Source organism: Vulpes lagopus, chromosome 10 (genome assembly GCF_018345385.1).
Source record: "Vulpes lagopus strain Blue_001 chromosome 10, ASM1834538v1, whole genome shotgun sequence".
Classification (NCBI taxonomy): Eukaryota; Metazoa; Chordata; class Mammalia; order Carnivora; family Canidae; genus Vulpes; species Vulpes lagopus.
Window position 1 is genome coordinate 53,463,497 of NC_054833.1, and position 24,136 is coordinate 53,487,632.

The 24,136-nt window shown below is 39.8% G+C and overlaps 1 protein-coding gene across 1 annotated transcript; it reads left to right on the top strand.

Annotated features, from left to right (window-relative positions):
- Positions 1-429: 429 nt before the first annotated feature.
- LOC121499341 (caspase-12-like) lies at positions 430-17,003 on the top strand. The gene is given in 11 exon segments (XM_041769885.1): positions 430-579; positions 1,705-1,953; positions 3,279-3,326; positions 5,950-6,198; positions 11,138-11,178; positions 11,180-11,311; positions 12,560-12,794; positions 13,209-13,355; positions 15,696-15,805; positions 16,182-16,301; positions 16,838-17,003. Coding segments are annotated over 10 exon segments (1,317 nt in total). The 5' UTR covers positions 430-572; the 3' UTR covers positions 16,281-16,301; positions 16,838-17,003.
- Positions 17,004-24,136: the final 7,133 nt, after the last annotated feature.

Below are 24,136 nucleotides of genomic sequence, written 5' to 3' on the forward strand. Positions count from 1 at the left end.
ATAGAAAACATCCATTGTTTAAAAAACTAATTTTAAGTAAGAGAGTCAACAAACAGAAATATATACATTTTCCCAGAACTGACAAGTACACAGATCAGGAAAGAGAGAAGAAAAGAGATCACTTATTTGGGTTTTTAAAAACAGTGACAGAAGTATCAGTTTGTCTGATTCCAGTTGGCTTCCTGCTCCCCTTAAGCCTGCAGGGTCACGCCTCACTTCACGGGTGGAGTAGGCATCCCTGCAGTGAGGTGTTCCTTCCATTTAGTGGCTTAGGGGTGGCACAGAGACAAATGAGGGTCAATTTGACTTATTAACGGTGTCAAAATAGACTGCAAAACAGAACACAGAAACTGTGTGGCAGTAAAGAGAAAAGACAGATTTTACTTCTTGTTACCAAAGGAACTAAGGTACATATCAGAAGAAGAGTCAAATTCTGTCTCCTCAAAGACAAGAGAATTTGAAAGGCTATGGTTTCCCATTTAGGCAATACTAGCATGCCAATCCTCTGAGAGCAAAGGAAGAAGGTTGCTTTCATTTTCACTACTATTCCTGCCCAGAGAGCCCAAGCAGTGATGGCTGGTGAGTGCCTCCGGTTTTCTGTCCTTCATGCCTGTGTTTTGAGGGAGTTACAGCTCAGGAGGAAGGAGTGGGGGACTTGAGGAGCCACAAAGGGGGTTCTAACAAGACACAACTGTTTTACTGTGGGAATGGGAGGGCTGGGAGCTCAGGGCAAGTAGCAAGTGTGCTAACAGACAAAGTATTTCAGTTGAGAAGTTACAGCTTCTTGGGGGAAAAAGGGGAAATGTAAAAATCTGGACCTACATTCTTAGAACCTTCTGGTTCTTTTCTTTGAATTCATACTGACTGAGAATTCTAACCATTTCTTAAGCGTTCTTATCAGGGTGAGGGGCCATCAGTTGAGTATATTTCATTTCCTCCATATTTCAGCTCTCTGTATGACCTTTGTTCACAGCAGTGAGCAAGCCAGCCACAATGTGTGCTCTCAATCTCTGAAGACAGAGCCACCATGGCACCTCTGCCCAGGGAACAAACATGCATTCTTCCCTAGGTGGCAATACTTACTTATGCTTTACTGCTACAATCTTAACTATAGTATATTTTTAAATGAGGTATGATGAAGATGACAGGAAGTGAAGAAATAACAGGTGATACCAAGCTGAATGTGGTCATCACTAAGGTACTTAAGAAGCTGCTATCCGTCCCTGAGTGTCAGTTTCTCTACCTGTAAAAAAAGCATAGGATTGAGGAAGACTGGTACTACTCTGATGTGGTCCTCAGAATACTAGCTTTGACATCACATGAGATATTGGTAGAACTAAAGATTCGTTCACTCCACCCTAACCTATTTCTCAGATTTCTGGGAATGGATTATACCTGGGTGCCTCAGGGATTGAGCGTCTGCCTTTGGTTTAGGTCATGATCCTGGGATCCTGAGGTCCCAGGAACAAATCCCGCATGAGGCTCTCCACATGGAGCCTGCTTGCCCTTCTACCTTTATCACTGCCTCTCTCTGTCCCTTATGAATAAATAAATAAAATCTTAAAAAAAAATTTCTGGGAATGGGTGAGGGAAGTTCTGCTTGCCGAATTCTCTGATACTTTTCTATGTTAAATATGAGAACCATGGGCCTAGAATCAGAGATCTCAAGTCCTGTCCATTCCTCAAATCCTATCGTTCTCACAGGCAAGAGACAATCACAAGATCCCGTCAACGCAATAAAGGTGGTTGCCAGCACCATGCTTAATAGCTTTTTGGAAGACTTGAAGGAAAAGAATGTGTTAAATAAGCAAGAGTTACAAACAATGGGGCAAACAGTGAATGTCATCGCAAATAAGACTGAAAACCTGGTTGGTGATCTCACTGAGAAAACTCAAGTAGTAGGCAAAATATTTAAGGACCATTTCTTCAATTCCGGGAGCCTGCTGAGTTTAAGTGAGTATCTCTGGCCAAAGGACTAGTGATGTATTCTTTATCTGTTCTGCTTATGCAATCTCTGTCTTCTTATTTCTATTTGCAAGTGGAGAATAAACCATCCACATCTCCAGTAACTCCTTGCCTGAAGGCCCCGGACCTCCAAGCCCCTGGGTCAGCATCTGTAATCACTTTATACTACTGCACATCTTCTTTTTTCATCAGCAACTGTCATCTTCCATCATCCCATAACACTCTTTATTCACTGTGTTATATCTCCCCCTTGCTAAAATGGAAATTCCATGAGGCATGGAGCTGTGTCTACTGTGTTCATTAATATAGCCCCAAATCAGGGAAATAACACCTGATATATAATAGGTGCTGAGTAAATACTTGTGAAATGCATAAATGGTGCTGGAACTCTAGTATATTCAGGGACAGTCTTAGCTAATCCGTGCTATTCTGGCCACATGCTACAGACAAAAGATTCATTCCCACATGTACAAAGCGCTATAGAAAAGAAAAATCCACTTCTTCTGCTTAGCTGTGGCTTGGCCCAAGAGATAAATCCCTGAGAACCTAGATTGTCTTTGTTAAGGGAGTACCTAGGGAATTGGAGGGTTACCGGAACTAAGTGTGCCTTTCTCTCTGAAGCATGGGTTGGCACACTCTCTTTGAAGGGTCAAGATAGTCAATAGTTTAAGTTGTTTTTTTTTTTTTTTTAATTTTTAATTTTTTAAAATTTTTTAAGTTTTTTTTTTTTTTTTTTTTTTTTTAACTAAACGTTCTCTGTCCCAGTGACTCAAATCTGATGTTGTGGCATAAAATTAGTAATAAGTACAAAATGATTGTGGATGTGTTCCCAATAAAACTTTATTGACAAATAGTGGTATTGAACTGACCTTGACCTGTAGGCCAAATTTGCTGACTCCTACTGTCCAGTACCATATATACATGAGTATAATACCACTTCCTGGAACGTCCTTCTGGGATTATTCTGTTGTTGCTGAAAGACTACCTAACCTTATAGAGATGTGTACTTTCTTTCCTCAAAATGAAAAATGCTATTGCAGAGAAGCCTTGGTTAAATATTTTGATTGTTCCTTGAATCATATAAACACGAACATAACAAGTTCTTTGTTCCATGGAAACTCTGCCTCCTCCTTCACTTGGCAGAAAGTCATTGTCCTTTAAGACAAACCTGGAGCTTAGAAAATGGGCCAAACTTCCAGCCCTTAGAGGGTAACCCCATGCCAAACATAGTCACTTCCTTGTGAGTGTAAGGGAGTTTTAGATGTGGAGGTTCTGGAAACTTAACAGCAAATCTCCTTTTCCTATTCTTTCAGAATCCCATGCTGAAAATGAGGATGAGTGTAGTGAGTCATCTTCTGCAGGTGAGTGCCTTCAAATCCCACATCACAAATGAAAACTCTCAGACTTCTAGTGCTGTCAGAATGCACTGTAGTAAAGACCTAGAAAGTGTGTTTTTAGTCCATTTCCCATCTCTGGAAATAATCTTCAGCGTAGAATATTGATCCTAAACCTTTGTTCATTCCACCTCAGAATCTGAAGATGAAAGTGAAGAAATTGAAGAAGACGAAAAATGTTGAGTCATCCCAGGCACTGGCTCTTCCTCTAGCAAGTGCCACCAAACCCAGTGGCTCATGTAGACCCTCATACCTCACTCAGGGTAAGGCCCTAATAACAGGGGCCCTAAGTTACAGTAGAAAGACCACTGACATGGGTCCAGAAACCCTGGGTTATTTCTTCCTTTCTACACCTAACCAAGCCAAAGTAAGGTCAATATTTATACTCCTACTTTCCCATCTTCTAAGAATCTGGAAGTGAAAGTGAAGATCACTAAATTGGGGAGAAGGCTGGAGGCCACAGGCATGGCTTCTCTCTATGAGAGGCAGTGTCATGGACACCTGGTGACATTCTGTGAGCTAAAGTAGACAGAGGCTTATGGTATAGTGGAAAGAAAACTGGCATAAAACCCAAGCAATCTCTATACTGAGCTCATCACTGCCACTGTGTGATCATGCTCTCTGGTATAAATAACCCAACCCTTCTGAGACTCATAGCTCTCAATGAGTTTAACAACATCTTTAAAAGATTCATAAAACAACAGAGTTAAGCAACTGTAGAAATAGGACAAGGATGTGGTTAAGGAAAGTACCTCAAAAAATAAAACACAACAGGATGAGTCACACGTACTGTAGATCACTAAAGTAACGGATGACTTATTGAACCACATTAAAGAATCACAGTGTCTGGGATTCCCTGGGTGGCGCAGCGGTTTGGCGCCTGCCTTTGGCCCAGGGCGCGATCCTGGAGACCCAGGATCGAATCCCACATCAGGCTCCCGGGGCATGGAGCCTGCTTCTCCCTCTGCCTATGTCTCTGTCTCTGTCTCTCTCTCTCTCTCTCTCTCTCTCTGTGACTATCATAAATAAATTAAAATTTAAAAAAAAAATAAAAAAAAGAGAATCACAATGTCTAGAAAGGATTAGTGGTAGTGCTGTGCTCTGAATACCATATTTTCAAAAGTTCTGGACAAGCTTACAAAGGCATAAACACTTTGTAGTCTTTACTCACTGTTACATCCATTCATATATATTTATGAATACACATGAATTTCTATATATATATATAAATTGAAAACCTATTATAAAGATCCTGCTTTCATAGAGTTAATAGAGTAGTGAAGATACATATATGATAAACATGAAGGAAATAACCAGTACAACTCAGGCAACAGATAAAAGGAAAGAGGTGAGTCCCATGGGCCAGGGTGAACAATTATGAGAAGTGAGTTGGGGTCATATTTCAGTACATATGGGGTTGTGTACTGACAGAGAGGGGGTTGTGCCACACTCTGAAGTGAAAGCAACCCATAGAGGAGGACCAAGCCCAAGGGCACTGAGTAAAAAATGGACTTGCCACAACACAAGGCCAATCTGATGGGAAACTAGGAAATTAGGGGGGACATGGTGAGAGGAGATGTTATGGACTCAGGCTGGAGCTACCATACTGTTTGCAGCCTTTTAGAAATTGAGAAAGACTTTGGATTTTATTTGCAATCTAAGGTGTGGGATTTTGGGCAGCCCTGGTGGCCCAGAGGTTTAGCGCTGCCTTCAGCCCAGGATGTGATGCTGGAGGCCCCGGTTCAAGTCCCACGTCGGGCTCCCTACATGGACCCTGCTTCTCCCTATGCCTGTTCTCTCTCTCTCTCTCTCTCTCTTTCTCTCTCTCTCTCTCATGAATAAATAAAAAAAATATTTTTTTATAAATTTATTTTTTATTGGTGTTCAATTAGCCAACATATCGAATAACACCCAGTGCTCATCCCATCAAGTGCCCCCCTCAGTGCTCGTCGCCCAGTCACCCTCACCCCACACCCACCTCCCTTTCTACCACCCTTAGTTCGTTTCCCGGAGTTAGGAGTCTCTCATGTTCTGTCTCCCTTTCTGATAATTCCCACTCATTTTTTCTCCTTTCACATTTATTCCCTTTCACTATTTTTTATATTTCCTAAATGAATGAGGCCATATAATGTTTGTCCTTCTCGCAAGATACATCCATGAAGGCAAGAGAAACAAAAGCAAAAATGAACTATTGGGACTTCATCAAGATAGAAAAATCTTTTAAATTAAAAAAAATAATAATAAAGTCTGGAAGTTTTAAGTGGAACAGTGATAAAAGTGCATGGCACCAGAAAGTCCAAAGGTGTTCAAATATTTCATTTAAGAGATTATTGCTCTTAGATTTGAGGTGTAGTAATGGAGACAATTGATTATATCTGGACCTCTTTTGGAGGTAGAGTCAACAAAAGCATTATTAAAAATAAAAATAATACACAACATCCAAACCTATCAAATCAGATTTCTCGAATGGGTGAGGGAAGTTCTGCTTGCCAAATTCTCTGATACTTTTCTATGTTAAATATGAGAACCATGGGCCTAGAATCAGAGATCTCAAGTCCTGTCCATTCCTCAAATCCTATCGTTCTCACAGGCAAGAGACAATCACAAGATCCCGTCAACGCAATAAAGGTGGTTGCCAGCACCATGCTTAATAGCTTTTTGGAAGACTTGAAGGAAAAGAATGTGTTAAATAAGCAAGAGTTACAAACAATGGGGCAAACAGTGAATGTCATCGCAAATAAGACTGAAAACCTGGTTGGTGATCTCACTGAGAAAACTCAAGTAGTAGGCAAAATATTTAAGGACCATTTCTTCAATTCCGGGAGCCTGCTGAGTTTAAGTGAGTATCTCTGGCCAAAGGACTAGTGATGTATTCTTTATCTGTTCTGCTTATGCAATCTCTGTCTTCTTATTTCTATTTGCAAGTGGAGAATAAACCATCCACATCTCCAGTAACTCCTTGCCTGAAGGCCCCGGACCTCCAAGCCCCTGGGTCAGCATCTGTAATCACTTTATACTACTGCACATCTTCTTTTTTCATCAGCAACTGTCATCTTCCATCATCCCATAACACTCTTTATTCACTGTGTTATATCTCCCCCTTGCTAAAATGGAAATTCCATGAGGCATGGAGCTGTGTCTACTGTGTTCATTAATATAGCCCCAAATCAGGGAAATAACACCTGATATATAATAGGTGCTGAGTAAATACTTGTGAAATGCATAAATGGTGCTGGAACTCTAGTATATTCAGGGACAGTCTTAGCTAATCCGTGCTATTCTGGCCACATGCTACAGACAAAAGATTCATTCCCACATGTACAAAGCGCTATAGAAAAAAAAATCCACTTCTTCTGCTTAGCTGTGGCTTGGCCCAAGAGATAAATCCCTGAGAACCTAGATTGTCTTTGTTAAGGGAGTACCTAGGGAATTGGAGGGTTACCGGAACTAAGTGTGCCTTTCTCTCTGAAGCATGGGTTGGCACACTCTCTTTGAAGGGTCAAGATAGTCAATAGTTTAAGTTGTTTTGTTTTGTTTTTTTAATTTTTAATTTTTTAAAATTTTTTAAGTTTTTTTTTTTTTTTTTTTTTTTTTTTTTAACTAAACGTTCTCTGTCCCAGTGACTCAAATCTGATGTTGTGGCATAAAATTAGTAATAAGTACAAAATGATTGTGGATGTGTTCCCAATAAAACTTTATTGACAAATAGTGGTATTGAACTGACCTTGACCTGTAGGCCAAATTTGCTGACTCCTACTGTCCAGTACCATATATACATGAGTATAATACCACTTCCTGGAACGTCCTTCTGGGATTATTCTGTTGTTGCTGAAAGACTACCTAACCTTATAGAGATGTGTACTTTCTTTCCTCAAAATGAAAAATGCTATTGCAGAGAAGCCTTGGTTAAATATTTTGATTGTTCCTTGAATCATATAAACACGAACATAACAAGTTCTTTGTTCCATGGAAACTCTGCCTCCTCCTTCACTTGGCAGAAAGTCATTGTCCTTTAAGACAAACCTGGAGCTTAGAAAATGGGCCAAACTTCCAGCCCTTAGAGGGTAACCCCATGCCAAACATAGTCACTTCCTTGTGAGTGTAAGGGAGTTTTAGATGTGGAGGTTCTGGAAACTTAACAGCAAATCTCCTTTTCCTATTCTTTCAGAATCCCATGCTGAAAATGAGGATGAGTGTAGTGAGTCATCTTCTGCAGGTGAGTGCCTTCAAATCCCACATCACAAATGAAAACTCTCAGACTTCTAGTGCTGTCAGAATGCACTGTAGTAAAGACCTAGAAAGTGTGTTTTTAGTCCATTTCCCATCTCTGGAAATAATCTTCAGCGTAGAATATTGATCCTAAACCTTTGTTCATTCCACCTCAGAATCTGAAGATGAAAGTGAAGAAATTGAAGAAGACGAAAAATGTTGAGTCATCCCAGGCACTGGCTCTTCCTCTAGCAAGTGCCACCAAACCCAGTGGCTCATGTAGACCCTCATACCTCACTCAGGGTAAGGCCCTAATAACAGGGGCCCTAAGTTACAGTAGAAAGACCACTGACATGGGTCCAGAAACCCTGGGTTATTTCTTCCTTTCTACACCTAACCAAGCCAAAGTAAGGTCAATATTTATACTCCTACTTTCCCATCTTCTAAGAATCTGGAAGTGAAAGTGAAGATCACTAAATTGGGGAGAAGGCTGGAGGCCACAGGCATGGCTTCTCTCTATGAGAGGCAGTGTCATGGACACCTGGTGACATTCTGTGAGCTAACATAGACAGAGGCTTATGGTATAGTGGAAACATACCACTATATGTATGGTATATGACAGTATGGTACACTGGCATAAAACCCAAGCAATCTCTATACTGAGCTCATCACTGCCACTGTGTGATCATGCTCTCTGGTATAAATAACTCAACCTTTCTGAGACTCATAGCTCTCAATGAGATTAACAACAATTCTAAAAGATTCATAAAACATTAGAGTTAAGTAACTGTAGAAACAGGACAAGGATGTGGTTAAGGAAAATACCTTAAAAAATAAAACACAAAAGGATGAGTCACACATACTGTTGATCACTAAAGAAACGGATGACTTATTGAACCACATTAAAGAATCACAGTGTCTAGAAAGGATTAGTGGTAGTGCTGTGCTCTGAATACCATATTTTCAAAAGTTCTGGACAAGCTTACAAAGGCATAAACACTTTGTAATCTTTACTCACTGTTACATCCATTCATAAATATTTATGAACACACATGAATTTATATATATATATTTAAATTGAAAACCTATTATAAAGATCCTGCTTTCATAGAGTTAACAGAGTAGTGAAAATACATATATGATAAACATGAAGGAAATAACCAGTACAACTCAGGCAACTGATAAAAGGAAAGAGGTGAGTCCCATGGGCCAGGGTGAACAATTATGAGAAGTGAGTTGGGGTCATATTTCAGTACATATCTGACCAACAGAGAGGGGGTTGTGCCACACTCTAAAGTGAAAGCAACCCATGGAGGAGAACCAAGCCCAAGGGCACTAAGAAATGGACTTGCCACAACACAAGGCCAATCTGATGGGAAACTAGGAAATTACGGGGGACATAGTGAAAGGAGATGTTATGAACTCAGGCTGGAGCTACCATACTGTTTGCAACCTTTTAGAAATTGAGAAAGACTTTGGATTTTTTTTGCAATTTAAATTCTGGGAGTTTTAAGTGGAGCAGTGGTAAAAGTGCATGACAGTAGAAAATCCAATGGTGTTCAAATGTTTCATTTAAGAGATTATGGCTTTTAAGTTTGAGGTGTAGTAATGGAGAGGGTGATAAGTGGTTATATCTGGACCTCTTTTGGAGGTAGAGTCAACAAACCTATGAATGGATAGATGGCTGTGGGTTAATGTAGGAGGAAGAGGAATCAGGTTTAGTCTAGATTTTCAGTTGGCAACTAGGTAAGATTCCATTAACTAAGGAAGAAGAAAACTTCTAGTTGAGGGAAAACTTAGAAGAAACAGATGTATGGGAGTGGACAAATATTAAGTCCTTCTCTGTTGTATCGTATCCCAAGGATGTTGAATACACAGGTGGATCTGAGTTGTTTTTGGAAGAGGCATGAGGAAGCAGTCTCAGAATGCAGGAGCACATCGATGGTGTGTAAGATTATGTGCTTAGAGAGGCAGCCTGTGGAGAGAGGCTCACAGAGGATAGCAGAGGGTCTGATATAGAAAGATGCAACTTTTACAGGTGTGGCAGGAAAGCAAGATCCAGCAAAGGGCAACCAGCTTGGGGAAGAATCCTAGAGAACACTGTTCAAGGAAGAGGGAGACACATATGAGACAGGGCCAAATCAAGGTCTGAGCCAGGTTCTTTTTGGCCAGAGGAAGTGGAGCTCAGAGCACAGGGACTGTCAGTGCACTTCGACAGGAGGAAGAGTATTTCTTCTTTTGATTAAGAGAGGAAGGACAGTAAGATGGGGAGAGAGACATGCAAATTAACAGATTGGTGGGTTAAAAAGATGTAATCATTCTTACACAAAAGTTTTGGATGGAACAGAAGGCATGATTCCCTATGGGAATATAAAAGGTGGCGGAGGGAGGATACTTGATAGCTGTTTTCAAGTATTTGAGGTAATGATTCACCAACAAGCAGTGATAGACTTTTCATCTGTGCCAGATGATCATTCCAGATGCTGGAAATACAAAAATTAAACATACTTTCCCTGTCCCAATTAAGTTTACCATACAGTAAATACAATTAAGATAAAATATAGTCATTGTTTTTATGAGGCATTTACATAAAATAATTGAAACACCAGGTAATTACATATTGAAGCCATAGAAGTATTCATGAGCTTTCACAGGAAAGGAATTAGATATTTTTCTGGATGGTCCCAATAGAGGAAATACATACCAATGCTTACGAGGTTTGGACTTTGTGATCCTCAGAACTGTTCAGAACACTGTAGAACGCTGAAAATTCTCCATTAGTGGAGACGTTTCACTAGTGATAATAACACAGTATGGATGTTGGGAGTGGAGTTCAGGTATCGGAATAATGATTTGCCCCAGCCAGAGGAGCATGAGGCCTCCTTCCAAATCTTAGGTACTGTGTTTATGTGAGTCTAACTGGTTGGGTCTGAAAGATTAGTCAGCGTCTTGACCACTGATAAAAACAGAAAGACAGTGGGGTCAGCAAGAAGCAGAAAGAAAGAGGAGGTACTCAAGATTTTAGTTTTTGTCATTTTTTTATATAAAATGGTTTTCTTATATAAATGGTCATTCTTTTTATATAAAATGGTAAGCTTTTTGAAGGAATGGCAGTAAGTGTCCCCGAAAAGTGAGATTCCACTGAAAAGATCTCCATGGCCACAAGGCAGGGGGTGCTACTCCCTAAGGGTTATTTTTCTCTCATAGTTCTTCAGGAAATCCAGGCCTCCCAAGTCGAAGTGCGGAAGCTTTGTCCCTGTAAACATTCTCATGAACCAAAGACAACAAACGTGCACGAGGTAACTAACATGGAAGAGGAGCACAGGAGACTGGCCACTCAGATGACACACTGGGAGCTCACTGCGAACTTTTGTTCTTGTTGGGGAAGCCTTGGATCAGCTCGAAAGATGTGGGATGATATTTAGCCATGTCATCTAATTAAGTGGCCCCCACATCAGGTTTTCTATCTGTTTCAGCCCATCCCTCCCACACACATGCAACTCCTCCCCACCCCTGCCAGGCAAACGTGGGGAACCGGGCGCAACTCGCTCTGTGTCTGTTATTTGCAGATATATCCAGTGATGGAGAAGGAGGGCCGAACACGCCTGGCCCTCATCATTTGCAACAGTGAATTTGATTATCTTTCTAAGCGACAAGGCTCTGAAATTGACATTTTGGGGATGCAAGACCTGCTGGAAAACCTGGGATATTCAGTGGTTATAAAGGAAAATCTCTCAGCTCTGGTAATAGCCCAGGATAGTGAGACAAGCTTCTTTTCTTCTCTTTCCTTCCTGGATTTCTTCTTTCACAGTGGGAAGAACATAATGTAGGTTTCTCCAGAATACGCATTCCTGGATTTCAGCCTCTTCCAACAATGCACATTTTTATAGCAAAGATTTATAGATTAGTGTTTCACTAAAAATGTTGGATATTTCTACTGCTTTCAATTTGGGAGGCACTGATGATTTGAATGTCTAAGTGTGACACAACTGCAAGGACTTTATAATTTCAATATTATGTGTCTAAATGTAAAGCCAAGAATGTACTTAAAAAAATAAGTTGTGCACACACACACATAGAAAATGTTGTGATCCTGGCTCTGCCAAAAAATACTGCAGATGACTTTGGATAAACCATCTTAAACTTATAAAGGAATTTCTTAAATGTCTTACTTCATGTCACTAGAAAACAGTCCGTCAGTCTCTGTCTCACTTTTTTTTTTTTAAGATTTTATTTATTATTCACGAGAGACTCAGAGAGAGAGAGAGAGAGACAGACAGACACAGGCAAAGGGAGAAGCAGGATCTTCACAGGGAGCCCCATGTGGGACTTGATCCCGGGTCCCCAGGATCACGCCCTGGGCCGAAGGTGGCACTAAACTGCTGAGCCACCTGGGCTGCCCCCAAAGTCTCACTGTTTTTTAATGAAAACTTAGGGGAACTTCAACAAGTAGCACATATGAAAGCAGAGCCTTCAGGTGGGTGACCTGTCACCTTACATGTCCCTCCTTATCCTCCACCTCCCAACACCTTCTGCAACCTAAGGTTGTACTGAAAACCACCTGGCTACACAGTATATGAAAAATCCACTAGGTGCAGTGAGTTGACCATCCAACTCTTGCTTTCAGTTCAGGTCATGATCTTAGCATCCTGAAAACGAGCCCAGTATTGGGCTCTGTGCTAAGGGGGGAATCTGCTTGGGATTCCCTCTTCCTCCTCTTCTGTCCCTCCCCCTCACACACTCTCTCTCTCTCTCTCTCTCTCTTTCTCTCTGTCTCTCAAATAAAGAAATATATCTTAAAAAAAAAAAAAAACCTCTGCTAACCTTTACATTTTATATGTCTAATTTTCTGGTTTTATGTCAAAATGAAATTTCTCTTACAATTCTCTTCTGTCCAAATCATCTGATTTCTTGATGCCTGCCCCATCTATTACTTGAGTACAAACTATATATGAAGAGATCCTAGGTAGTAACTCTGGAGACTCTTTCAGGAAATGAAAACAGAGTTGAAGAACTTTGCAGCCCGCCAAGAGCATAAATTCTCAGACAGCACGTTTCTGGTGTTCATGTCACATGGCACCCTGGATGGAATCTGTGGCACAAAGCACAGAAATGAAGAGCCAGATATTCTTCATGATGACACCATCTTCCAGATTTTCAACAACCGTAACTGCCGGAATCTTAAAGACAAACCCAAGGTCATCATCATGCAGGCCTGCAGAGGCAGTGAGTCAGGGTTGGGGGACCCAGGGAGGGGCCATACACCTTTTTCTATTCTTCTGGCATCTACCCTTCATTTTTCCAGGGATGAGTAAGAGAAACATTTTAGAACTGCATTCAGGTCCAATCCAGAAAGAATTAAGTCTGTATCATCTTTTAAGAAGTGTGAAGAACTAGGATAATCACAAATGTCCCACTCCTTTGAGACTAGGTCATTCTAAATATAAGTGGGCTTTGTATGATTCCTAGTCAGTGAGGTAGTTGCTCTAGTAGGGAGGTAGTTTCTCTAGTTGTAAGATACTTGCATTTTTAATAAATTCCATATTGAAATGTACTGAAGTAAGGGTATAATGGTAAAGAGATTTTGTATGTGTGTCTGCGTGTGAAACATCTTTCATAAGACAAGGGTGTCTCTCCCAGGAGGTGACGGGGCCGTCTGGGTGACTGATGTGGGAGAAGCGTCTGCATGGACATGTGACCAGCCCTTGCAGTGCTACATCTTCAACGATGCTATAGAAAAGACCCATGTGGAGAAAGATTTCATTGCTTTCAAATCTTCAACTCCACGTAAGTGACTTCAGAGAGAATTCTCTCAATCTCCTATCAGTTTCTAGATTACAGGCTTCGCTATGATTCTACATCATCACTAATATAAAAACATTTCTTCTCTACTGATATATTTTATGTAGATAAAAGGTTTAAAATATTGAGTTTTTTATAGCTAGAAAGATATAATTCTTGATTTTGGAGGAAACCCTCAAAATAAAGCAGATTTTCATGAAGATCCCAATATAAATAAGTGAAGAATTGTTTTTGTTAGTTAATTTTGTTTAATGTAGCAATGGCACAGAAGTGTATTTTCATCTTATGGTTTGGTCCACCCAATGATCTACTAGCAATTGAACTAGACAATCAGTAACACTATCGCACTTGTGTCACACATTTTAGAACCTCTTGGTTGGTTATTTGAATTTAGTCTTTAAAAAATTAGTTAACATTAAAATGCCTGACTTCAGTATAATGTAGCCAATGACTGATTATCCTTCTTTGGCAGGAAAGACATAGCAGAAAATAGAGAAGATATGCTGAGTCGCTCATGGTCAAACCCACAGGAAATTTATATAGTAGTCGTCCATGATGTTGTTTTATTAGTGATTTACAGAACTGGGGCAATTTCCAGAATCTAGTTGACACAAATCACAGTTCTAAGTGCTCTGGTGTAGTGATTACAAACATTGATGTGCACAGAATGTCACCATGTAGAGTTCTGATTCGTAGGTCTGGAGGGTGGGCCTGAGATTCTGCTGGCTCGTGGCCACATGCAAGGAGCAAGGGACTGAAGGATACTCTGAATCTAGTGTGGGGAAACAGGGAACAGGCTGTACAGGGAACACCCATTCCATACCTGCAACAGTGCTGAGATGGAGCTGGCGTAGCAAGGGGGAAGTGGGAGGGGTAGGTAGGGGCCGTATAATTTGAGGGCTCATTTAAGGAAGGATTTGGCCTTTTATGTTAACATACTTTATTACTAATATTACTTTATACTAATAGTAATAGGAGATTTTGGTGAAACACAAGCCATGAAATGGTAAGATTGACCTTTTTAGATAACCACTCTGGGGATTTTGTGGGGAATGGATTATGATACAGCAAGACATACAGGAAGGCAGGTTGAAATGTTACTGCAGTATTATAGGTCACAGGTGATAATGACAGTCTCAGGAAGACATAGCTGTTGAATCCAGAAATAAGTACTCTATAATATTTGTATGACCTAATATTTAGTGGATATGGCAAGTGAATAAGAAGGAATGACACAGGTGACTCGACATTGCAAGGGATGATTATGATGCCTTCATTAAGATGGGAATCCTGCAAGATAGCATGAGGTGCCTTCAGCATATTTCAAGAGGAAAGGAAGAGAGTTACAAAGCTGTATTTTTCAGAAGAGATTGGCATTAGGATTTGAGGAGATGCTTGCCTAAGAATTATCTTTAATGTTCTAAAAATGGATGAAATTACCTAGGAACAGAGAACAGGCTGAGAAGGCATCCCAAAGTGGAGGCTTGAAGAACTGTAGAGACAGAAGTTTTAGTCAGCAAAGTGGACACAGAAAGTATGGTTGGAGGATAAGAAAGACAAGTAGGAGTATGTGTTGTCAGAGTTACCAAGAAAGCATCAGACCAGTGTCTGATTTAAATGGGTGATCAGGTAAAGGTAAGGCCCAGTAAAGTAAGTGTGAGATCTCACGTCAGGGATGACAGCGGGAGAGCCCATTGGTGAAGTTGGTGTGGTAGGGACACACCACACCGGATGGGCAAGCTAGGAGAATGGGAACATGGTGAGGAAGACAAGCCTGAGAGACATAACTACAAAAAGGAAGAAGAAAGAGGATGTAGCTGCAAGTAAAGGGACAGGTAGGAGACTGTTGACTTTGTGATGATGGGACAGATCTGATCTCATTGCAACGGTAATGAGAGGCAGTCGCTCAAAAGATGTTTGCAATAAAAAAGCAAGGGTAAGATATTACAGTAGGAAACAGTACAGATGAAGAGGAGGTCCAGACTCAAGGATTGTCAAGATCTAGATTTTTTTTGGGGGGGATTATGTAGTAAGTAGCTAAAGGAATTACGTTAGTGGAAAAAGAACATAATTCCCTCAGAGCCATGGGGGACAACTGTGGGTCTTCCTAGGAACATGCAGGGGCACTTTTGATTGACAGCCCAGGACAGTTTTCTCCAGGCTTGCTATGGAAACCCGAGGTCCCAGCTTTATCCAGATTTGCCTTTCTCTCTCCTCCAAAGCATCAAAATCAAACCACGTCCAAGAGATATGGCTCTAAGAGTCTTCCACACTTAAACAAAGGCCACATCTCCTAATATTTTAATATCTCCCTTTTATTTGCAGATAATGTTTCTTGGAGGTTGAACACAGATGGCTCTCTCTTCATTTCCCACCTTATCCACTATTTCAGAGAGTTTTCTTGTTGTCATCATTTGGAGGAGATTTTCCGAAAGGTAGGGGTCTTCTTGTCTTTTCACTGTTATGTCCTGGAAAACCATGCAACCATTTTCAAACCTTTATTTGAGAACCCTGAAATCTGGTAACACTCCTCCCCACACTGCAGGTTTACTTAAAGAGGAGGGTTTTTTGAAGTGCTGCAGAAACCAGTGTGGGTTTCTCTGATTCTGATAGCCTTGCTTATTCAGAAAATGCTTTTGAGGATGCTATTTTATTCATGTATGCACTATAGCCAAAGGAAAAACTAAAAATTTCTTCTGTGTATACTACCTGGCAACAGCCTTAATAGACTCCATAAATTTTCTCACTTCTAAGAGAGAAGTCCAGATTTCCCTCTTAGGAAATCTCTAAAGATTTTCTTTACTACCTTAGGTTCAAAATTCATTTGAGACGCCGAATACAATGATCCAGATGCCCACGATTGAAAGATTATCCATGACACGCTATTTCTACCTCTTCCCTGGGAATTAAAACTTGTATGAAGCATCTCAGGTAAATGTCTCCAAGAAACAGACTTGGGTGCTCCCAGCTCATAGTCTTACATAGGGTCGAAAGTAGGGATGGAGAATAGATGTCCACTAGTCAGAGCCTCCTCTGCATTTGCTTAATGGCCCTGGTTTCCTTTGAAATTGTAAAGGAATTATAAGTCTAATGGTAGCCAGCTAGAAAATCCTTCAGTCTTCATTTCTCTCAAGGACCTAAGGGGGTAGAAAATATTTAGTTCTGATGCATGCACAAAACAAAATAATTGGCCATGCATAGACAGCTGCATGTGGCTTCCTCCTCAAGAAGTCGCTTTAGCTGAGTTTCATTCCTTCTCTGTTTGTGATGTTTGTGCCTGGACCACAGTCATCTGATGGCTGCTGGGTCCATGCTGAGGCAAAGAGGCCCCGTGCAGATCCTCCCATTTAGGGATGATAGGCCCATAGGCCTTACGTGAAGGCCCACCTCATAGCAGAGATTAATTCTATTTGTATCTTACCTTCAATAACACCTTAACTTATGTTTTTTCTCTCTAATTTTTCCAGGAAAATTGAGCCATTTTGTTCTCTGTGAACCTACTATTTTAAAAGGTGAATGTTTGATTATGAATATTTTTATACTAAACTTACCAGTTGCCCACCCTCAACCAACACCAAGCTAAAATCTGTGTCATATTGCTGCTGAGTTAGTGCTGAATAAATTTTTTAATTACATTTGTTTTCTCATTTTATCTTAAAAGTAAATCATTTTCACTACAAAACAAAGTTTAAGTATAGAAAAACAAAAAACTGCTTAGTGAATAAATAATATTATAACACTAATAGGTGTCCTGATATTAAGCAATGATTATATTCTTGGGATGAAATCTTTGTCATAGAGGATCATTCATTTCTTCTCCATTTGAAATAATATTCCTAATATCTGACTTAAAACTCCCAATTTATATTTATAGATTGAGTTATCATTTATTTTGATTTATTTCTAACTTGGTCATAAGGTATTTTTAATAATATTTTTTAATGAACTAAAAGTAGTATTTTTTGTGAACCCTAGAATGTCAAAAATCTTTTATCCCCGAGTTCACTTATAAGTTTACCTAAAAACATATATAAAGATCAGTGTGAATTTATTCCTTAGTAGTAATTTTTAAAAACTATCAAAATGTTGATTTTAAAAAAAAAATTGCCAATATATATCTGCATCTGTATGTTCATTATTTTAACATTCAAACTGCAAATGAAGGCCAATTTGTAAAGCACACACAAAAAAGATTTACTTTGCTTTAATCTTGAGAACAAAAGATTATGTAAAAATATCCCTTAAGAACTGAAAGTTATAAAGAGGGAAGTGAAAATCCTTTGTTCAGGGAAATGATCTGTGTTCTCTCTCCTCCATCCTGTTGTCTCTTTCTCTCCGTATATACAAACTCACAGATGCATTTAGAAACATAACTGTATAAAATACTCTATGACCCACACTCTCCTTTTTTCAAAATAACTGCTGAGGATCATGGTGAGTAACACAAACAGCCAGCCTGTGAAGGAGTAAACCATCTAGGGCTGAGTTGGGGGTGGGGAGTCTCTGAGGTGTCCTCAGGCTGTCCCTTCTGTCCTCTTCACTGAGCACTTTAGATCCTGGAGGTCAGGTCTTGGTTAAAGTTTGGCTGTGGGAGCCGCAGCTCTTACTGGCACCAGGAACACAGCCCTCCAGCCACCAAGAAAGAGGAAGAGACAAGACACAGGCCCCTCCCTTTCAGGGAGCCTTCTCTTCCATCATGAGTCACAAAGTAACTCATGGCAGCCCAGGAGCTGAGAAGTGAAGCCTTTGTTCCATGTGGCCAAATATCTAGCTAAAAACACTGGTGTTCCTATTAGGAAAGGGAGAAAAAACAGACTCTCAAGTCTCTTCCATGGTCTCTGCAAGAGACGACTTCCACATTTGATGGCTGCCTGGTATTCTGTTTAATGGCTGTATCAGAATGCATTTTACAAAGTTATGAGGTTTCCAAATTTGTTATTACTTACACAGTTTTATAATAAAAATGTCCTCATATACATATCTTTACATCTCTCTCTGTTAATATTACTGGAATATACTCTCAAAACTAAAATGACAGGGGCAAAAACATTAAAATTTAAATTTTCTAAGTAGGTAGTACTTGAAAAATTATCCAAAAATTATCCAAATCATCCACTCCCCTTGAACTGAATGTAATATGGCCCATTTTTCTATATCTTCACCAGCATGATGCATCATCTATTCTGCTAATTTATCAGGAAGAGGACCTTTCCTCTTACCTGAATGACTTGTTCTTACTTGAGAATTTGCTAACCCCTTTGCCTGAACCAATCACCCCCCTCATCCCTGTAACTACATGACTTGCTGCTACCCTACTTGCAGTATTCTCTGAATTAACACACCTTATTAGCAACCTTACTGCTCTACATGAAGTAGCAGGCCTTCTCCTGCTTCTGATACTCCGTACATCCTTGATTATTTTTCCACAGTACTGATAACTTATGACACACCACACAATTTGTTTACTCTTTATCTCATCCCATGAGAATATAAGCACCACAAGGGCAGTGAATTTGTTCCTTTTCTTATGGGATTCACAGAATTTAGAGCAGTGCCTGGCAGAGAGCAGACACTCAAATTTTGACTAGATGAATGAATCCATCTACAAAATATTATGTTGTGGAGGTACAGAAATAAAATTTATATTTTTGTAAATGCCTTTGCAAAACAAACTATTTTATTGGCAGTAAAAAACTTAGGGCTTTTTTGTGATTTTGCTTTATGTTTCTCTTTTGTTTGTTTTTTAGTTAGGGATTTTTTTCCCTCCTATTTTATCAAATCTTCTTATTTCTTTATAGATTCTCCTTTTGGAACATCTATTATTTGTGAGCTAAAATTTTATAATACATTTTTTTCTTCACATCATCTTTTGTATAAACACTGTTCCTATGATTGTTCTCTGCCTGATGTAATACCTGTCAGGCAGGAAACAGTGAACAAGACAGGTATGTTTGCTACATCTACAGAGCTTGCTTAATATCTATATCTAAAACATGCTGCTAATGTCTGAATGCTTGTGTCCCCACAATATTCGTATGTTGAAATCTTAATGCCCAGTGGGATGGTATTAGAAGGTCTCTGCAGGGGCGGGGGCACCTGAGTGGCTGAGTGGTTGAGTGTCTTCCTTCAGTTCAGGGCATGATCCTGGGGTCCTGGGATCAAGTTCCACATCGGGCTCCCTGCAGGGAGCCTGCTTCTCCCTCTGCCTATGTCTCTCTTTCTGTGTGTCTCTCATGAATAAATAAATAAAATCTTAAAAAAAAAAATAGGTCTCTGGGGGTTCCTGGAAGTCATGGGATGGGGCCCTCATGATTGGGATTAGTATCTTTTAAAAGAGGCTCCAGAAAGATCTCTGACCCCTCCCCCCATGTGATATTCAAGGAGATGTCTATAAGGGCCTTCACCTGACTGTGCCGCCACCTTGATCTCAGAGTTCCGGCCTCCAGAACTGTGAGCAGTACATTTCTCCTGTTTACAAGCCACCCCATCTATAGTATTTTGCAGCCCAGATGGACTCAGACACATACCAGATTTTAGAGTGAACTAAAAATCTTAGTCCAGATCTCTCTTTCTAGAACCATTGCGTTGATGACTGGCACTTCCATGTGCACTCTTGTTCTTGCTGGAAACCTTGCTTTACAAATGAATTTCTTCTTATTTTTCTCCTTTTACATCAAATCTATCACCAACACTGCTAATTCTACTTCCTGATTTCCAAATCAATTCTGTCCTCCCCATACCCACTCTCAGCGTTTCATGTCAAACAGCCTTTACCTTCATCAGAAACAGTGCCTAGACTCTTCCCTGGTCAACTGCAACCTACCTGTGTCTGCTTTGGAAACGTGACTGGACTGCCATTAGATAGACTGCTCAGTAAGGAATGTCAGCCATCAGTTTACTTGTTCCCTGTCCTTCTCAAAACGAATGCAAACCTATTCTCACAATTCACAAACTCTGTTGCGTCCTTAGTCCCTTCAGCTCCTCCTCTTTCATCTGGAAGCCCATCTACACTGAAGGACTTGCCCTGTGCTATGCTTACTTGCATCTCCATGTTCTATGGGCCCTTTTATGTACTCATCTCATGTCCTGGAATGATCACATTCCCCATTTCCAAAACCCTTTCAGCTGTCTAATCCCTGATTATTCCTCATAATAGTAGGGTTAATAATAACCAAAAATTTCAGTAACAATGATAATATGTACAAATGGGAAAAAATTCATCTTGAGTGTTTTTATTTGTGCTAGGAACTTGGTAAAACATCCTATAAACATTTCCTCACTGAATTCATGTCAGATACTGGCTTCTCAAAGAAATTTTCTTTGATAATTTTCTTCCATATATTCAGTATTCCTCCAACGTTTTTTCATGTGGTTTAAGAGACAGTATTTACCAGACAGGGTCCATGCAAGACAAGAGACATCAATCCGTATAGATAAAGAGATTAAATTTAATATTGAGATTTTGCAGTCTGGTGTTCAAACACTGACAACAAGAAAAGAGAATACAGAGGAAACGCTAAGCTGTATCTGAAGCCCAAGGAAGCATCTAACAGCCAATTCTAAGGTGGTGGAGTAGTAAAAGAAGGAGCTGAAGTCATCAAAGCCAAAATGTTGCAAAATTAGGATGCGGACTTCTGAGGCAGGGGCTTGGTGGAGGAGCTGTTGGTGTTCTATAGCCTGGACATGGGAGCGCCAGTTCCTCAGGGGGTGGGGCGAGGTAGGCTCCAGGAGTGACGGGATCAGCTGGATCTGAAACTAACCACTGCTTCTGGGGGGAAGGGTCACTGCTGACAGGAATGGAGAAATGAGTAATTTGTCCCTCTTGCCCCTAAGTTTTCTTATACCCTTCTTTGCTCCTTAATGGCAGAACATAATAAGAGGTAGGCTGACCATAGTAAAGTGGAGTTTCTAGAATTCCAGTCCCAGTACATAGAGAAGAGAACCATGCCTGGCATTGTCCTCTATAGCTTGTCAAGTTCATTCTGCTCCTCTTTTCTTGATGCTACAGTAGCATTGCGGCCACCACGACCACCACCACAACAAAATAATAAAGAGAAAAGTTGTCCATACTTTATCACTCAGGATTCAATCAAAAGACAGAAGCATTTGGAAGCTGGTAAAATGGTCTATGTGAGGTTGATGCTTCTTTATTTATGGCTGGAGCCAGAGCTCCACTGAGAAGAGGTGACTGAAGATGGATTTAAAGTGAAGGGAGCAAGATGAGCTAAAACTTCTAAGGATCAGATAGAAACCAAGGTAACAGTCATCAGCCTCTCATTGTTTCCAAGCCTCCAACTTAGAAATGGATGTGTCTCTTGCAGGAGAGACTCACACTAAGCTCATACCTGGAGTTAAATATTCATCTGAACCAAGAGTTGCAAAACCTAAAGAACAAACTCTGGCTGGACCCAGAGCAGTTAGTGCCTGGCTATTTTCCCAAGCCACACATGTGAGTGGTACTGCACCTGAGCTCTAAGGAGGCTTGTGTCCTTCACTGACATTCTACATTTAAAAAACACATGGTTGCTGCTTCCAAATCTTCCAGATTTCATGAAAAATCTGGAAAAAATACATTATGTGCATACATTATGTGCATTAAACTAAACTTTCATTTTCATGAAAGGAAATTTTGAGAAACCCAGTTCTAACTTAGCTATAGTTAGTTTTATATTGCATCAGTATAAAACTAAAAATATGACCTGCATATCGTGCACTACAAATATGTATGCATATATGCTTATAATATCAATTCCTTGAATTTCTCTTCCCTTCTACATTCTTTTCCTAGATGATATCCCATTCAATTTCATGGTATTTAGTATCATCTATATGTAGAAATATTCTCACTGCATATACTCGACAGATTTGTCTTCTGAGTTTCACAGTAATATTTAACTAATTACCAACTCAGCATCTCCCTTGGAGCATAATTCCAAAATTGAATTTGCATATATTACAGACAGACTTAGGAGACATTGTGGGTTCAGTTCCAGACCATTGCAATAAAGCAAATATCGCAATAAAGTGAATCAAATGAATTTTTTGGTCTCCTAATGCAGACAAAAGTTATGTTTAACACTATATTGCAGTCTATCAAGTGTGCAGAAGCATTATGTCTAAAAAATGTGCATACTTTAGTTTAAAAATGCTTTATTGTGACAAAATGCCTTCTGAGCCTTCAGTGAGTCATAATCACTGATCACAGATCACAGTAGCAAAAATTATATTGGAAAAGTTTGAAATATTGCAAGAATTACCAAAATGTGACACAGAGACAGAAGTGAGCAAATGCTCTTGTAAAAATGGTGCTGAAATATTTTTTCAATGCAGGATGGGCACAAGCCTCCCTCAATTTACTATAGTTTTCATACATGCTTCTAGTAAATGATACATATATTGGTAGAGGAAGTGGAGAGTTGACTTTGATATCTTTGTCTCCTTGCAAACTCCACTTAATTCTTGTTACTTAGATCTGTTGACTCCCTCTTAATTTCATCAGTCTCTCAACATCCTGTACTTTCAGCCCAAGCTGAGACACCATCATATCTCACCTGAACTACCACAGCATCTCTTAATGTTCTTAAAATTAGCAAATTCACTTTTTTTTGTTAGAGGAAATAGTGGGGAAGAGAAAGAATGGATTTTGTGATTGTGACACTAATCAAATTAGATGGTTCAGCTAATGGCATTCAGTAATGGGCATTTTCTGTACTGTTGAGAATTCAATTCTGCTATAGAAGATAGAAAAACAAATAGGATGGATGGAATTCATAAGAAGTATTAAGCACATATAGTAATATGCTAGAAAGTAAAGATATGGGTTGTAGGTAAACCTCATAGGAGGGATTTAGTATATATAATGAGTAAGAAGTAACTTGTGAGACATAGAAGTCATCTGATATAGTAATTACAGATATTAAGTTAGTAATATGTGAGACATGCCAAAGGGAGAAAACAATAGAAGATGCATTAGAGCAAAAATAGGCTGCTTCAAGATACAAAGGGATGGAAAGACCCACACCATGATCATGCCACCTACAGACAAGAACTTCTTCACTCGAAATTGGCCACCGTTTGTTGACACCCATATGCTTCCATTTTGATCCTACATATGTTCTACTCAAGAAACAAAAATAAGATGAGAGGCTGTTCAACAAGCCAACTGGCAGCTACTCTTGAATCAAGTACACTTCCCCTGCAACTCTCAGGCAGGTAGGTATGTGTCAGTAGATGAAGGCTTTTTCTTCAGTCGCTGTCCCTTGTTCTGACTACAAGTCTGGTCCTCATAGTCAAGCCATCTGTCATGAAGGGTGACACAGCAAGAGGGAAGCAGGATTTATGAATAATGTCAACATGAAGACTCAAGGAGTGCAGCCCTTTTACCCTTCTTGCACTATCTAAGTGTATTAACTTACCTCTTTTCATTCTTGCTTCTTGCTCAGTATTTTAATTAATATAATAAGCTATGTTATTTGGCCATTTTAATTTGGTCTAAAAGCCTTTTTGTTGTATGACCTCTGGGACAGCTTGGTGGTTAGTGTACTTGACAGCTACCACTGCATTAAGATAACTCCACAAAACTAAGCCTCAGCTAATTCAGTGGCCTTTTGTCTTGGAAGGAGACATGGGAAGGAGGCAAATGCTTCTCTGCACAATAATGACAAGGCTGTTATCTTTAAAGTCAGGTCAAAGTCAAATTAATAAAATACATTTATAATTCATAATGAAAGTAAACTGTGTATTCTTTAGAGAAAATTTAATACATT